Source organism: Saccoglossus kowalevskii, chromosome 9 (assembly GCF_978046115.1).
Source record: "Saccoglossus kowalevskii chromosome 9, keSacKowa6.1, whole genome shotgun sequence".
NCBI classification, from domain to species: Eukaryota; Metazoa; Hemichordata; class Enteropneusta; family Harrimaniidae; genus Saccoglossus; species Saccoglossus kowalevskii.
Window position 1 is genome coordinate 6,614,061 of NC_140649.1, and position 18,303 is coordinate 6,632,363.

Consider the following 18,303-nt stretch of genomic DNA (forward strand, 5'->3'; position numbering starts at 1 on the left):
GTGTAAATGTCATTTGTTTTACTTGTAGCTGCGTAACGCGTTTATGCCACCGGAATTACAATGTAGTTTATCTGTCAATCACTATAATATATGCTTTATGCGCGTTATTCAGTCTGGTGGTATCAAGTTTAATAATGAATTATGTTAGTTTGTTTGATTGTTTGCTCCTTGGACGTGTATTGACATCGTATGATTACTTGACTATTGGAATATCTGAGTTAATCGTTTTATTTAGCTGTTGTTTCCGCATCGTTCTCATTCCGTGTTAATACGTTTGATTGTAGCTATACCAAGACCATGCGAGCCAAATCCATGCGCAAATGGTGGACGATGTGTTAGTGATGGTGCCGAGTATACGTGTGAGTGCCTTAGTGAATACGAAGGTCCGAACTGTGAGATAAGTAAGTGATCTGATCCTTCGGAAAATACTTGTAATAGCAAAGTATTAAACATTGTGTGACTCTGTCCATGTTATTGTGTAGAGAATATCTCATGATTTGTCCAACAATAGTCAGTACACAATAGTGTAGTAATTCCAATTTGTTCCGTTTTGTGCCTACGAAAAAAGACTTAGAATTACTACAAGGCTTTAACTAATCTGATATTGTTGGATTCCTGTTATCGCAGGCATCCGTTTCGCAGCTTTTATACGCAACACCAAATAATATCCCGTGAATCGTATGTTGTGGGGATGTAAGTAAGACATTGTAGTAATACAATGCAAACATATACTCATTGCTTAGAAGCCCCCGTAATACGTGCGACCAATCAGACGTTGACATCGGGCATAAAAACAAAATGACGAATTGGCGAATTGCCAAAGCGGGATCACTCGCTGCACAAAATCTTGCTAGGGTAAAACGGCGAATAGACGGAACTTTATGATGCCTCGAAGGATTAAAGCCGCTATGCGCCGCAACGACGCATTATAGGGGCACTATAAATACATAACAGAAACCCACAGATCAAAATGTCACCACCGATTTCATGGATGAACCTCACTCTTAATCGTGTTAACCATTTATGTTTAAATTCTGAGAAGAGAGTGTTTTAGCAGAGAGACATTATCACATGATACGTTGATACTATAAGCAATTACAGTGACAACTGACTGTTTTTTGTTCAATATAAAACGTAATTAACACTATGGTGACCACCACTGTATATGTATATATTATACTTAGTTATATGATGGATTAATTTGATAATCATGAATAATGTTGACAACGCCGGTTACAATGGGCGCGTATTAAAACGAGTTAAAACGATATTCTGGTCTAGTAATATTACCTAAGAGTGTAGCTGTTCGCACAAATGACCGCCATTATTATATGTAATCATGACATATGGAATTCTGAATATGACCTCTCGAGTTCGTCGTTGATAGATACATACCATTCGCGTCCAACACTTGATTTGACAATTCTGTCTATAACATCATGTGATATTAAAAGGTCAACAGAAGTTTGATGTTTAGAATACGATGGATCATTTACTCGTGTAACTTTAGAGGACGTGGTTTATGTGAAAGATTGTCCAATTACCATGTTATATATTTTTGCTGGGTAGTTGAATAAAAGGAGATGGAAGCTTTGGCTCCTAAATCTGCTTGCAATAGGCATAGGAATGAATCCATTGAGTGGTATGTTGTTATAAGAATGAACTAGCTTTATCTTTGAGAATGTACCTAGAATTTACAAGATGAAGATTCGAACGATCCTGAGCGACAAAGCGAAAACAACATTTAACCGTCACAAATATAACGTTTTTAATTATAGCTATACCAAGACCGTGCGAACCAAATCCATGCACAAATGGCGGACAATGTATTGGCGAGGGCGCCGAATACACGTGCGAATGTCCAACTGGATACGAAGGTTCTAACTGTGAGATAGGTAGGCAAACTTCAAGTATTGGATGTTGGGCAACACTCTCTCATTCCGTTTAACCATTGTCTTAGTGTTCATGGGAAAGTGCAATGTATGACGTATATCACAGCCATTCGATAATTCTCGACCAAGAAGCAGCTCACAAATTGAAAATTTAGAGCTTAATTGAAAAAAGTAACATGTAACCGTGACTACTACTTCGTTGCTATGTATTATTAGCATAAATCAGCGTAACCAGAGAATTACATTTTGTCAGTCGGAAATCATGATATTGATATCGAGCTATAACATCATCATACCAATTGCAACTCGTTTCAGATCCCGACGACTGTGCACCTGGTGTATGTCAGAATGATGGCACTTGTCATGATGGCGTCGGTACCTATATATGTGAATGTCAAATAGGATTTGATGGGAATGACTGCAGTAATAGTACGTTAATCAACTTTTGATAAGATCCCACATAGGAATAAATTGCCAAAAACGCATTTAACATAATTAGTCTTTCGATGCTTTTCCGCATCGAAAGCCTATTGTTATTGTAATGTTTACTACTATTATTATTCTTATTCTGCCGTTTTTTAAAACTCTTCTTCTCAAAGACGGGTTACCCACTTGACCTGACAGACATAATCTATATGCAATTCTCTAAAACGTCATAATTTCCGATTTTTGATATGTGACGTCATTCGGCCGCCATCTTGGATTAAAGGCGAAATTTTCAATGCCGAATTGCACACCTTTCTGAGGGTCTGAGTGCTTCCAGTTTTTATGGTAGTAGTAGTGGGACAAGGGCTACAAATTTCAATAAAAAAAACTTTGGTGGCCACAGGACATTTTTTTGCTAGAATTTTCGGAAATTTTGTTTTGCATCTCATTTACATAATTTTGACTAATCCACTAACCCTGCGTGAGTTTGAAAGATCAAGTGCCATAGTATTTATTTTTCCAAACGGCTTCTCCAGGCGATGAGCCGTTTTTTAGAAAATGATTTTAGAATGTTTTTTCATATTTGTTTTATTGTATCCTGCAAAGCATCATGGGAAAGGGGGAGGGCCCTGTACATTCTGTTTTAAATATCTCAAGCACTATTACAGATAGGTACATGCAACCAGTGCAATATTGAAGCTATGGGATAAGAAATGTAACTAACGTATTAGATGACCATATATGGTCATGTAACCTCATTAAATATGCATGTCTCTAATATCTCAAGTACTATTCCATGTACAAACATGGAACTAACGTTATATTGAAGGCAATGGACAAGAAAATTGACCAAAATATTCGTTGACCATATATGGTCATAGATTTATCATATATGTATGTCTCCAAATTCTCAAACACTATTGCAAGTACAAACATGGAACCAATGCTATATTGGAGACATTGGACAAGAGAAATAGCTAAAATGTTCAATGACCATATGTAGTCATAAAACTCATTAAATATGTATATCCCTAATGTCTTAGGCACTGTTGCAAGTACAAATATGGAACCAATGCTATATTGAAGGCATTGGACAAGAAAAAAAGGCTTATATGTTCAATGACCATATATGGTCATGGAACTCATTAAATATGCATATCCCTAATATCTTAGGCACTATTGCAAGTATAAACATATAACCAATGCTATATTAGGAGCATTGGACAAGAGAAATAGCTAAAACGTTCAATGACCATATATGATCATAGAACTCATTAAATATGCATATACCTAATATCTTAGGCACTATTGCAAGTACAAACATGGAACCAATGCTATATTGAAGGCATTGGACAGAGAAATAGCTTAAATGCTCAATGACCATATATGGTCATAGAACTCATTAAATATGCATATCTATAATATCTCGATCACTATTGAAGTTAGAGATATGAAAATGATGCCATATTGAAGGCATTGTACAAGAAAAATGGCTAAATTTTTCAATGACCATATATGGTCATATAGCTCATTAAATGTGCATTTTACTAATATATCAGGCACCATTGCAAGTACAAACATGGAACCAATGCTATATTGAAGGCATTGAACAAAATAAATTGCTAACATGTTCAATGACCATATATGGTCATATAATTCATATAGTGTAATCAGTTCACCATGCTGTGACTACATCAACACACATTGTGATCGATTTGCCTACGATATATAGTAAACGAATCACAGTACATGTCTCCACTACCCTAGATATTACAGAAGTGTAATGTCATAACTATGTTGCATAAATGCAATTCAGAGCTAACTCAGGCATAACATCGAAGGCCGGTAATCGCTGCTTGGAGCTATATATAGAATTGGTTTTCATATTTTCAGTTTGTTCGGTATCGGTTAAATACCGAATATAATAAACACAACTTCAGTTAACTGAAAAACACGTATCAATACAAACAGGACATCTTCATTTTGTATTTCAGATATTGATGATTGTAAACCAGAGTATTGCCATAATGGCGGTACTTGTGTCGATGGTATAAACACATACTCTTGTCAATGTGCAGAAGGATTTACTGGAAATTATTGCAGAACAAGTGAGTCAATATTCGTTTTAAAATCCTCTTAAAATAATTATTTATAGATCAATGACATGTTTAGAGATTGTTTAGTAATGTTGAATAGTGATTATGAACATGTCTTGGGACATTAATATTAGTTATTAGAGAAAAATTATTGTGTTGTTATTATTAATCCTAGACATAGATGACTGCAATCCTAACAATTGTCTTAATGGTGGCGCATGCGTGGACGGCATAGCGTCTTACACGTGTCAGTGTGTTGAAGGATTTACTGGGTTGACCTGTGAAGAAAGTAAGTACAGCATTCATAGAAGTGTTTTTCATAAGTGTTAATACATCCTGAATACAATATTGATCCTATCACAATTGTATCCATGGTCTAAATTAGGAGGGAGTTCATCAAGTCATTTTAAAGTTTTTATGTTTTGACTATATATTCACCTTATATTGATGTCAACGTTAAAATAAATGTCTATTGGTAAAATTAGTTTACGCTTCGTGTAATGAACATGTGTATGATATGTATATAAATATTGTCATATTTACTCATATCAACCTCGAATGTACAATATGAACCGACTGACGGAAAACGTGTTTCTAATGTAGTGAATTCTTATGTCGTCAGATATCGATGATTGTGTAAACAGTCCATGTGTGAATGGCGAATGCCGAGATAGCGTTAATGATTATACGTGCGTCTGCCAAGAAGGTTACAGCGGGAAAAACTGCGATGAAGGTATGTTTGTATGTATAGATGCAATCTGCACGCATTCGTCTATGTAGATCGTGTTCTCATTTTTATTTTATTGAATCTAATTTTTTTGATTATTTTTTTAGATATTGACGACTGTGAAAACCAGATATGTGAAAATGGTGAATGTCAGGATCAGGTGAACGGATTTATATGTTCTTGTTCTCAGGGATTCACTGGAATACTGTGCGAGACGGGTAAATATGATATTAATATTGAAGATCGATACATACATATAGTACTATAGTAGAAGGTTATTTTACAATTTTCAACTTAAATCATATTGACATTATAATTCCATTTGTATAACTGAACATATCTGCAATCCTATAAAAGCGTTTATTTTCACTATTGTGATGCTTTGAATAAGTTCACAAAGTTGGCAGATAAAAAAATACATTTATTTTACCTGTGGCAAAGATTTGAGCACTCGTCGATATGTCGCATATTGACTTAGAATTTATTTTGTACATGTTTTTTTAGATATAAATAATTGTGAAGTCCACAATTGCGTTCATGGATCATGCGTCGATGGAGTTAACAGCCACAGCTGCTCTTGTGACGTCGGTTACACTGGAATTAACTGTGAAGAAAGTACGTATGTTTTCTTTTCGAACCCACTATTTCCTTTCATATTCTCTAGGCGGAGTTATTTCACAAAATGTTCAATGTTGCGTAAACGCACATCAAAGTACCATGTTTCCATGGAATCTGTGTGAGCTACTGTGGAACGGCGATCGAACAGCCGGTGAAAACAGCTAACCTCAACTTTGTGGCAATCGTGATTAACTAAATTGATATATGCTGCACTGCAAAATGTACAAGTTTTTTTAGGGGTTTCCACCGTTGTTTTCATCGGCGATGGTTTTGTCAGGCGGTGAACATGCCCGGGTGTTCGCTCCAAAAATAATATGAATTGTTGCACTTATCATTCAATCTAAAATGGATATTTACAATGTGCATGATCTGTTCTACCGACAGATATTGACGATTGTGAATTGAATGTTTGCCAACATGGAACTTGTATTGATGATATTAATAGTTACAGATGTAGTTGTGAAGATGGTTATGCAGGAGAGCATTGTGAAGTCGGTGAGTAATTATGTTTAGTTAATTTCGGTTTATTACACATTTGTAATCATCATGTGTTTAAAGTAGTTGCCCAGCATATTCATTCGGAACTCTAAAGCATCGCAATGAGTTGCGCCCTCTTGAGGCTAAGCAACGTATGTCGGTGAAAGGAAAGTCGTTCATATTACATTTGGTGTTTTCTAATGAAGAGCAAGGTATGTGAGAACAATTGTCGCTTCACTTCATTCGCCTACGTCACTGTCGCACTTCAACACTAGATGGCGTGATTAATAAAAAAAACTGTACGACATGCACAAGAATACAGACATAATAGATGTCTGGTGTATACTACGTGTAAAATAAGGAGACGAATGTCTTTCATAAATGTTGTTAGATGCGTTCAATCGATCATCTAATCTAGTATGTTGATACTTTGTTATTCATCAGATATTAATGACTGTGAACCAAATCCATGCCAAAACGGTGGAGTTTGTACTGATGGTGTGAACATGTTTTCATGTAATTGTCCGGATGGTTACCAGGGGTCACTCTGCGGAGGAGGTAAGTTGATGTAAAAAAATATAATATTGTATAAATATATTATATGTTATCGCAGTGGATTACTCTTACTTATTTTCATAATTCATTGTTATTTATCAACATTGTAAATTTCAGATACGGACGAGTGTAGTACTTCACCATGTGCCAATGGAGCTATTTGTTTAAATAGGTTTGGTGGGTTTGAATGCGAGTGTGCACCAGGCTTCAGCGGAACACTGTGTAATACCGGTGAGTTGGTTAGACGTGGATATGGTTTATTATTATACATCTGTCACCGTAACGCCGTAAGTTACGGCGTGCCGTAATTTTGCGGTATTGTACGGGGTACGCGTGTAAGCGTCCCCTAATAATAAAAACAAACATGGCAGCCCCCAGGGTTTGACCAGACCCCATACAAAGAAGATCGCTCAATCTGTTCTAAACGTTTTTGTAATTCGGCATTCTCATGATGTATCCTTGGGAGGAAAAGATGTATAACAATAAGGTTATTACGAGGACACTTTTCGGTATTCTCGTAATAACCTCATATTATAATATAATGGGGAAAATCTCCTGAAAATATTCGTACAGCTGATCCACGTCCACACTTTGCGGTGTGATAACTGCATTTTCCACTAACCTTCGGTTCAAGCCATTGCTCCTGGAATATTTATTTGTTTGATGCATCATTATAAATTGTTGGCTGTGTGTATATATATAGAGGACGCTTACGCGCGTAATCATTCCATATTTGAAATTCGCGTTTCTTAATATCGTAGGATGAAAATACCCCGTAACATACCGCAAAATTACGTCACGCTGTAACTTATGGCGTTACGGTAACAGGTGTATTTTAACGTCAGGTATTTGATGACTATCGTGATGTTTCATCATTATTTCACCGTCGAAACTTGACAGAGAATGTTATAGTAGATGTGTATATTTATTTCATCTATATCTTACAGACATTGATGAATGTGTGAGTAGTCCATGTACCAATGGCAGCACATGCTCAGATCAAATAAATGGTTACTTGTGCCGGTGTGCCCCTGGATTTACTGGAGCTAGATGTGACGAAAGTATGTTACATGTTTCTTGTATTACGTTGATTATGATGCACCAAAATCAGAAGCATGAGCACATGCAATAAGTAACAGGGTCTGTAAATGTTTGTAATGATTCCTGTTTCAATTTCAGACATTGATGAGTGTCTAAGTGACCCTTGTATAAACGGTGGTACATGTTTCGATGGCGCCAATTCTTTCAGCTGTTCCTGCGTTCTTGGATACGAGGGCGAATTATGCCAGACAAGTAAGAGAATAGAATCATGCATATCTGAAGTTTAATGTTCTACAGAGTAATTGAATATGCTTAATTGATATTAATAATAAATAATGGGTATACGTTTGCTTGTTTGTTTGTTTGTTTGTTTGTTTGTTTGTTTGTTTGTTTGTGCGCACTAAACTGTTTACAAATCTTGCATATTTTCTTTATTTCAGAACTCAACAATTGTGACCCCGAACCGTGTTTGAATGGAGGGACTTGTCAAGATATGCCGGACGGATTTATTTGTATGTGTCCGGTTGGTTTCGACGGAGATCATTGCGGAACTAGTATGTATAAGTTCAAATTGTTGTTCGTTTTATAAAATTTTGAAAATTATGCATATTCAGCTTCATAAGTAGAAACAAACAGTTCATATGAAGACCGTGGCGAATAATGTGCAACGACACGGCATTTGAAGTGAAGAAAATTATCAACGACATAATCACTTATAGTCATTGTGATGTAGTCATTGGATATTATTTCGATAATAATTATTATTTATAATTATATTCGAGATGAATTAGAATGTTGATTATCATGTTGGAGTGGGGATATACACTAAATATGTGTTATTTATTTAAATCAGACATCGACGACTGTCTCGATGCGCCATGTCAAAATGGTGCCGCGTGCGTTGATGGGCTCAACGATTTTACTTGCAGCTGTGTTATTGGTTATGAGGGAAAAACATGTGAAGAAAGTAAGTCATTACAATACTTTAAGATTAAACTGCAATCCCTACAATTGTGTGCATGAATTCAGTTGTATCGGATCGGTTGTTGAGCATTCACACTGTCTTGTTTTATTCATGAATTTAAAGACCACCTTAGTGATATTATTCAATTATTTTTCTCAGACCCAGATGATTGCTCTGTTGATGCCTGCAAAAATGGCGGTACTTGTGTAGATGGATTAGGAACGTACCATTGTGACTGTATACCGGGGTATGAAGGAGATGACTGCAGCATTGGTAAGTATGATAACAAGTGTCGAGAATAGTTTTAATTGTAAACACAGTTTCGCTCAATGTTCGTGCGAGTCTGGAAATGTATTGGGAACTTCATTTATTTTAGATTTCTGATTAGAATTATGATATTATTTCCGGTCTATATTGTCATATGGTTTGTAAAATTACTAAATTTACAGATACTGACGATTGTCAGGACGCCCAGTGTGAAAATGGAGCACAGTGTGTGGATATGGTCGATGATTTCCTGTGCCAATGTCCAAATGGATTTATTGGTAAAACTTGCAGTAGTGGTGAGTTCCATTTCCCATAAACCTTGTACTAGCATTTTGTCTTGTTTTGTTTCCTGGGGTATTTTATGAATGTTAGTGTTTCATCATTATGAGCCTGTCTTTGAATATATTGTTTAACCATTTACGATGCTCCCATTTTCAGCCACCCGATGTTCCGTGTGAAGTTGTAAAGCGCGCGTTTACCCATCACCAGATTGTCCTGGTTACATATGTGATATGATCGCATGGTGACATATATTGTTCTACAGTGCTAGATGTACACTAAAGTCAGTTGGTACAGACATACACACATACTTAATATGTCATGTCATGTCATGTCATGTCATGTCATGTCATGTCATGTCATGTCATGTCATATAGTTGTAAACATAACACATACACGTTTTGTATCATTAACAATGTTTTAATACTCATTCAATTTGACTATAAATCGATGTTTTCTAGAAATCAATGAGTGCAGTTCCGGTCCATGTCAACATGGTGGCACATGCGCAGACGCAGTCGGTAGTTATTCATGTACATGCACTGAAGGTTATACTGGTGTAAATTGCGAAGAAGGTTTGACATTTTAGTTCTAGTTCTAGACTTTTTTCTTATTTGTCATTTTCACTCACCACAGATGACGAATAATGTCTCTACAGATTATTATTTCGCAATATACGTACAATACTGATGTATTCACATGGTGAGATATAATGTTCCACGATGTTTCATGCAAACACCACATGTACATCACCAACATTAATAACGCTGTCAAACAGAAGGTTAAATAAAGCGACATTCCCTCAAAGTATTGGTTTGTTTGTTTGTTTGTTTTTTTAAATTAACAACTCGCACAAACAAACTGGAAAAACACCTATTCTGTTCATTGTTTAGCATTTATTCTGGGTGCCAGAGTTTTGCAGACGGTAGTTTTTTGTTGTTTTTTTTGCTATATATGCAGTTGTGTTCCAGAAAATGCGATACAAAACGGGAAAGAAACTCATAATGATCGTCAAAATTGAATTCCGTTATGTGTGATAAAAATGGAAGCTCTATGTATGCATATATTTTACATGGATGTGAGTAAGGGAACAATCTAATATTGAGATTTGCAAATCAAACTTTGTTGGTATTTTAAGACAATAACAATGGATTTTTCCAAGATTTATCTGGAATTGCAGTAAATATAATATACGTTGTTACAAAATGAATTAGTAGTAGCAACGTAACAATACTATTCCAGAAATTTAACTGTGAATTTGCTTTGAAAACCTTTGTACTAACTACTACAGCATACGCCACAGTAAGCAAACTCTCACCTCGCCACGTCACAATAACTGCCTAACAAAAATTATACATAAATGTAAAAGTCATTTACTTAAATTTGCTTTAATACTCATTTAATTTGATCTTATTAATTGTTGTTTTCTAGAAATTGACGAGTGCAGTTCTAATCCGTGTCAAAATGGTGGCACATGCGCAGACGCTGTCAGTGGTTATTCGTGTACATGCACTGAAGGTTACCGCGGTGTGAATTGTGAAGAAGGTTGTTTTTTTTTTTATTTTAAGTTCTTAGACATTTCGTAGTCACATATTGATACACGAATATATTATTTTTAGTACAGTATTTCACTCAAAATTATATTTCTCAATATAAAAGAGAAAAATAAAATGATATACTAGTATCTGCTGTTAAGTTATGCATAATACTAATATTCATGGACTACATAATTTCACTATGTATTTACTCACATGGTACTTGATGGTGTTTTAACGAGTAACGATGTTTCGTTTATTATTAACTTTATAATACAAATTACAATATTCAGCAATTAATTATTTGTCTTCATTAATCTGGTCTTATATATCAAATTATATTTACATGCTCAATTTTGTATCTTCCGTTTTATCATTTTATGACAGAAATACCTACACTAGCGCCACCTCCACCACCGCCGCCACCAATGAATGTGGCTGGTAAGTATCAATCATTAATCATTAAATTAATTACTTCATATTCTGAAAAGACAAGAGTGACTCCGATATTGTGTGTTAATGACAAAACTATTGGGCTGCAAGTAGTATCGTATTTTCAATATTGTTAATAATAATTGTAATAATAACATTAGTTTTTCTTTTTGTTATTCAGTTGAAACTATAGGTGGTGTTTTAGTCACAGACTTACCTGCAGGTAAGATATAATACCGGTATATGTTATTCTAAACACAGTGACACACTACAAAGACCAGACGCTAATCCTGTTATAGCTGAAATGTGTTGCTTAATTGTATTTATTGAATCGCTGAAAAAAATATGAATATATCATTGCATTGCATTGCATTTCTCACGTTTTTCAGACGTTGGTCCTTGTGAAAGCTATCCTTGCAAAAATGAAGGCACGTGCGATGGCACAAGTGGGATAGTCGTGTGTGCATGCGCTGACGGATGGCAGGGACCCACATGTGAAGAAGGTAAGGGAATAACAATGGGTTTCCACATTCCTATTAGTCATTCATCACCCGAGAACAGACAAAAAGGTCATGACTGATCTATTACGGGCAGTTTAGCACGCTGCAATGTGTAGCATAAAATATACCATGCCACATCTGACTCATTGTCTGTGATGTTTCCGGACTGTGTAACACGCAAACTATTTAAATATTCAAATTGCAGTTATCATATGGTAGGTAGTGTCACAATATGGTCAAAGGTGTCAATACTTTTTCTCTACAGAAATATTATTCTAAATTTACAAATATTGATAGACAAAGATGTAATCGTTTTGCATCAAACTTACATTGATCTATTTTTCTTCCCCACAGAAATAAATGAATGTGATTCAGGACCTTGTCATAATGGAGCAGATTGTAGTGATCGATTGAATGATTATTACTGTGAATGTCCTGACGGATATGGAGGGAAACAATGCGACGATCGTAAGTAACCGGTAGCGACAGTCAAGAAAAGATTGTGGTTGTTTTGCCACATCAAAATCATTGGAGTTAAACCTACATATGCATCAAAGCCGAGTTTGCTATAAGTGGAATTTTGGGGAATTCGACTGTGGTTCGATAACTCAAGGCTTAAAGCGGGGGAATTGTCACCTGTGCATGTGGCAAACGACCATAGCGTATCGTCTACCCATGAGCCTTTGCGTTTTAGCGTGCGTTGTTATAGTCGCTTGGGATTCAATTTCCGCGCGTGCGCAGGTGACGACCCCTCCGCTTTAAATATTACGTTTCGGTCTGCAATTTAACTGTGTAATTGCTGAAATAAATATCTTCACGTGAGTAAACATCTAATATGTTTATGTGTTTTTACAGCTGCGTCTGCTTGTTTATCCAATCCGTGTCATCATGGCGGAACCTGTAACGACTTCGGCGATCATTATGCCTGTGATTGTCCACCAGGATTAACTGGTTGTGAATGTGAAAGTCGTAAGTCAATCTAAACTCAACTTATAATGTATTACTACATAACGCAATTAGTCCTGTATTTGAAAACAATTGGGGTCGCAAAAGAGGTACTCACATTGCAAAAATGTTTTGGAAATTATTTTCTTTTTCATATGCACACATTGTACCAGTTTGGTCATACTAACGGAGGTTATGTTTCTCTCCCCAGCTATTGACCTGTGTGAGAGTAATCCGTGTTCACACGACGGTACATGTATCAATCATAGAACTACTTTCGAGTGCATGTGTGCATATGGACACACAGGGGAAACGTGTGAAGATGGTAAGATTTATATTATAGAACACTTAATACAATACAATGTATCATCTGTGTCTTAGATATTGTTTTCATTTTTTCTTGGTAAAAATTTCTCTATGATGTACAAACTCTTCGAAGTTAAATATTCACATCGTAATACAATATCGATCTGGCACTCAATTAATTTCTAAATTAATTAAACTGAATGATATTTTATTTCTTCCAACGTTTAAGATGAAGAAGTGGTTGACCCAGTTCCTGCCGGGGGTGAGTTTATCTTGTTGTGTATGTTCTCGATTCTACTTTGCATTCAGTTTGCGTGTTCGCTCAAGTACATTACACGTTACGAATGCCGACAAAATGTTGCATGATCTGATTCAGTGTCTCCAAATGCTATTAACAACCCTACTGACCTATTTAATTGTATACGTATCAAACTTATCAGGTTGCTGAATGCCATTGATGCGTTCATTCCTAATATTAAAAATATATAATGTGCAAGTTTATAGTTTATTTTGAAAAATAATATTCCAGACACACCACCGCTAGACCAGTTTATGTTAACTGAAGGAACAGAACTTCCAAACTTCGACTATGAAATACACAAAGGAGTGAATGCAGAGAAATGTGCTGAGATATGCCTAGGAAGAAAGAATTATTTATGCAGATCTTTCGAAATCGTCATGGGTGGTGTATGTGCTCTACAGAAGCACACACCATTTACATCCGGGCACTTTTTGCATTCAAATCCTGATAAGCAATACTATGAAAGAGTAATACCAGGTAATGAAACCTAATAATTGCACCTCATTAGCACCACTATTGTCAATTGTTGTAGCCTTACACGTGTAAGTTCAATTTCAAGCATGTTTCTACAGTAGATCAACATACAAAATGAGTTGATTAAACATTGGCGTTGTATTTAATTTTCATTGAAATTCATAAATATGTGGAACAACACTTCCAAAACAAGGTAAATTTAACAAAAAAATGTTTCAACATGGAGCTGGAGAATAAATTATACATTAAAAGTAAATATCCTAGCCTCATCTTATTCTGCTCATTTTATTTGAGTAGTACTGAATGATTTTATCCCTTAGACAAATATACTTATTGACTTCAGGGATAAGCAAAGCCCCAGGGTATATTGTTCACCAATCAAGCTTAATTTAAGAGGCTCGCCTGAATTCATATTCTAAAACTAATGTTTTTATTACCAATCCGTAATCTCAACGTGTGATGGTGTATATATTGGTCAGCACCCCACATAGTATGAATACAACTTTAATAGAAAATTCTAGCAGTAGCATCAACACGCAGATCGGAAACACGTCATAATGTTAGAAATGGTTTTAGTATGATGTTTTTCATTGACATGCTAATTATGTTTTTCAAGGAAACATCGAGTGCGATTTTGAAAATCAGGAAATATGTGGATATAAACCTCGGAAGATAGATAGCACGTTCGTGCGGTTTACAGGACCGACACCAGCACAGCGAACAGGTCCGGAAAAAGACCACACCACAGGAACAGGTTAATAAATAGTGTAATCATCGTTCGATCATTTATCCATTCATTTGTTCTTTCGTTTACGTTGGTATTTCAGAATCGTAAATATCAATATAATATATATTATATATAAATAAATTAATTAATTAATAAATAAATAAATTGATTTTTTCAGGTTTCTATATGTACATGGCCGTGAAAAATCAGCATCCAGAGAGTCTTGCCAGGTTATACTCCCCTATTAGTCCACCCACAGATTCAACTACATTGACCTTCTTCTATCACAACTTTGGTTCTGGTGTCGAGAGGCCTTTAGGCGGTGAGATTAAAGTATACATTGTACCTCAAGATGCTGACCCTGAGGGTATTGAACCCATATGGACGCAACAAGGATCAGAGTCCCCTGATTGGTTGAAAGCGCAGATGCAATTGAGCAGCAGACTCCCCTTCCAGGTGCTTTGAAATTTCAATATGTGTATCAAATTTATATTATGAATTTCATATATGCGAGTATTGTTTACAATATCTACTTATGTTTTGTTACCAGGTGGTATTTGAAGGCATCCGTGGTCCAACTCCCAAGAGCGAAGTTGCCATCGACGATGTTAGTATTTCAGAAAGTCCTGTAGCTGGTAGGAAATGCATCTTACTATATCACGATTCCACTACTGCCTCGATACCTGAAATATACATGTGTAGTGTCATTATATACGTGACATGTTACGTTATGAGTGAATTCAAACTTATAAAAGTGTGTTGTTTTTAATTTAAGATACTATAAATTGCAACTTTGAAGATCCTTACCGGTGCGGTTACAGAAACGATCCCAGTGCGGACTTCAATTGGTATTGGCAGGATGGTCCAACGCCAACACCAGATACTGGACCTGATGAAGACCATACCACAGGGACACGTAAGTACAACCATATTTGAATATTATGTAGTTGATGATGTAGTTAACTACTAGTTCTTTGTTACCAGTGCTTTGAAAAGGGGTGGATGTGTAAGTTACCGTACATTTGATAGGAGTTGGGAAAATTTGTTTTCATGCTATGAACGCTTAGGGTGTATTTAATTTGTAATTTTACAATGCGTTGAACCAGTTCTACTTCTTTGTTTTCAGAGGAGGGACACTTCATGTATGCCGAACCTACTGATCGTGAACCAGGTCAACATGCTCGAGTGTTTTCACCTGTAAATCAACCTTACAATGGGCCATTCGAATTCTTCTATCACATGGACTGTGGAGGAACATTGAATATATTTGTTGTCACGGGAGACGGGGAGATGGGCGCTCCTATTTGGAGTAAACAAGGTGACTTCGGGAAAGAGTGGTTTCGCGGTGTTGCTAATGTCGTCGCCAGTGAACCATTCAAGGCAGGTCATACAGTTTCAATTAACATTCTTCAAAGCGCATGTGAATGGTTTATAATTTACAATTTTATTCATCTCTCGGATATATATAATACTCTGATCAGTTGAGTTGATTTAAATTGTTAACGTTCTTTTTCCAGCTTGCTTTTGAGGCAGTACGTGGAGAAAGTGACTGTTCAGATGTTGCTTTTGATGATGTTAGGATTCCAGATCCTGGTGAAATTCTACCACCTGAAGACGAACCCCAACCATGCAGTGACAGTGACTCAGAGAAAAAGAAGAAATAACAGCAGTCGGTTACGCCGTGACGACTTAAAATTGAAAATGGGATATTGAATTAATTATCATGTTTGAATATTTGGCGAATATATTATAATAAAGTTAAATTAGTTAAATTAAATGAATTGTCTGGTAACGGTTTGGGGTTGCATGGGGATCAACAATCATGTGGTTATTAAGTTTACAATGAGTTGCGACTCCTAAAACAAGGAGTGCAACGACGCGTCTTTTCACACACGCCTATCGACTTCTAAAAACAGAAACAAAAATTTCGATGAAACAGTTTTATTCTAAAATATTGTTATTCTGAACAACGTAAATGGTATACTACTGATTTAATTTCGTTAGGGTGCAGATATATACAGATATATGGATTAAAACCACATATTGACAATTTCGTCATAATTCATAACGCAAGCTGATCCATCCACAATCTCGACATTTGTTAGTGTGTATGGTCATATTTTCAAAATGTGAATTCAACTTTATCTTATGCTTCTGAACAACTCCGTATAAATATATCAGATTAAATGTTTGTGTATATGCATGTATCCATAGATTATTTACTTTTAGATATTAGACAAATTGATATGGTTTATTAGAATAACATGGCATGATTATTTGTATAGCTCTTTATTGACATTGAAGATTATATACATTTAGCTTTATTTGTATTTACATGAATACGTAATATAACCAACTGATTGTGACGAGCGATCAATAAATTGTAATCAGGCGATGTGAATCACAAATTATGCCCCACATATGAAGAACAATGTAACTATATTTAACCATAATATTTAGAGACTTACTTATCAGTTGTAACAATTTATTACGGTAACATCGATATTTAGAGACCTACTTATCAGTTGTAACAATGTATTACGGTAACATCGATATTTAGAGACCTACTTATCAGTTGTAACAATTTATTACGGTAACATCGATATTTAGAGACCTACTTATCAGTTGTAACAATGTATTACGGTAACATCGATATTTAGAGACCTACTTATCAGTTGTAACAATGTATTACGGTAACATCGATATTTAGAGACCTACTTATCAGTTGTAACAATTTATTACGGTAACATCGATATTTAGAGACCTACTTATCAGTTGTAACAATGTATTACGGTAACATCGATATTTAGAGACCTACTTATCAGTTGTAACAATGTATTACGGTAACATCGATATTTAGAGACCTACTTATCAGTTGTAACAATGTATTACGGTAACATCGATATTTAGAGACCTACTTATCAGTTGTAACAATGTATTACGGTAACATCGATATTTAGAGACCTACTTATCAGTTGTAACAATGTATTACGGTAACATCGATATTTAGAGACCTACTTATCAGTTGTAACAATGTATTACGGTAACATCGATATTTAGAGACCTACTTATCAGTTGTAACAATGTATTACGGTAACATCGATATTTAGAGACCTACTTATCAGTTGTAACAATGTATTACGGTAACATCGATATTTAGAGACCTACTTATCAGTTGTAACAATGTATTACGGTAACATCGATATTTAGAGACCTACTTATCAGTTGTAACAATGTATTACGGTAACATCGATATTTAGAGACCTACTTATCAGTTGTAACAATGTATTACGGTAACATCGATATTTAGAGACCTACTTATCAGTTGTAACAATTTATTACGGTAACATCGATATTTAGAGACCTACTTATCAGTTGTAACAATGTATTACGGTAACATCGATATTTAGAGACCTACTTATCAGTTGTAACAATGTATTACGGTAACATCGATATTTAGAGACCTACTTATCAGTTGTAACAATGTATTACGGTAACATCGATATTTAGAGACCTACTTATCAGTTGTAACAATTTATTACGGTAACATCGATATTTAGAGACCTACTTATCAGTTGTAACAATGTATTACGGTAACATCGATATTTAGAGACCTACTTATCAGTTGTAACAATGTATTACGGTAACATCGATATTTAGAGACCTACTTATCAGTTGTAACAATGTATTACGGTAACATCGATATTTAGAGACCTACTTATCAGTTGTAACAATGTATTA

General features: G+C 35.4%; 1 protein-coding gene across 1 annotated transcript in view; it reads left to right on the forward strand.

The window, feature by feature from the left end:
- The window catches only part of LOC102805334 (uncharacterized), a 90,495-nt gene extending 73,365 nt beyond the window's left edge, over nt 1-17,130 (forward strand). The window contains exons 97-129 of the mRNA XM_085503551.1: nt 285-401; nt 1,779-1,895; nt 2,208-2,321; nt 4,313-4,426; nt 4,590-4,703; nt 5,037-5,147; nt 5,249-5,359; nt 5,646-5,756; nt 6,144-6,254; nt 6,681-6,794; nt 6,909-7,022; nt 7,739-7,852; nt 7,971-8,084; nt 8,273-8,386; nt 8,686-8,799; nt 8,956-9,069; nt 9,246-9,359; nt 9,804-9,917; nt 10,774-10,887; nt 11,265-11,318; nt 11,491-11,532; nt 11,699-11,812; nt 12,164-12,277; nt 12,665-12,778; nt 12,966-13,079; nt 13,290-13,322; nt 13,590-13,838; nt 14,452-14,589; nt 14,741-15,018; nt 15,113-15,197; nt 15,338-15,478; nt 15,689-15,942; nt 16,080-17,130. Coding sequence (XP_085359677.1) covers nt 285-401; nt 1,779-1,895; nt 2,208-2,321; nt 4,313-4,426; nt 4,590-4,703; nt 5,037-5,147; nt 5,249-5,359; nt 5,646-5,756; nt 6,144-6,254; nt 6,681-6,794; nt 6,909-7,022; nt 7,739-7,852; nt 7,971-8,084; nt 8,273-8,386; nt 8,686-8,799; nt 8,956-9,069; nt 9,246-9,359; nt 9,804-9,917; nt 10,774-10,887; nt 11,265-11,318; nt 11,491-11,532; nt 11,699-11,812; nt 12,164-12,277; nt 12,665-12,778; nt 12,966-13,079; nt 13,290-13,322; nt 13,590-13,838; nt 14,452-14,589; nt 14,741-15,018; nt 15,113-15,197; nt 15,338-15,478; nt 15,689-15,942; nt 16,080-16,226 — 4,037 coding nt within the window. The 3' untranslated portion in view covers nt 16,227-17,130. The remainder of the gene's footprint in view (nt 1-284; nt 402-1,778; nt 1,896-2,207; nt 2,322-4,312; nt 4,427-4,589; nt 4,704-5,036; nt 5,148-5,248; nt 5,360-5,645; nt 5,757-6,143; nt 6,255-6,680; nt 6,795-6,908; nt 7,023-7,738; nt 7,853-7,970; nt 8,085-8,272; nt 8,387-8,685; nt 8,800-8,955; nt 9,070-9,245; nt 9,360-9,803; nt 9,918-10,773; nt 10,888-11,264; nt 11,319-11,490; nt 11,533-11,698; nt 11,813-12,163; nt 12,278-12,664; nt 12,779-12,965; nt 13,080-13,289; nt 13,323-13,589; nt 13,839-14,451; nt 14,590-14,740; nt 15,019-15,112; nt 15,198-15,337; nt 15,479-15,688; nt 15,943-16,079) is intronic.
- The last annotated feature ends 1,173 nt before the right edge of the window (nt 17,131-18,303 follow it).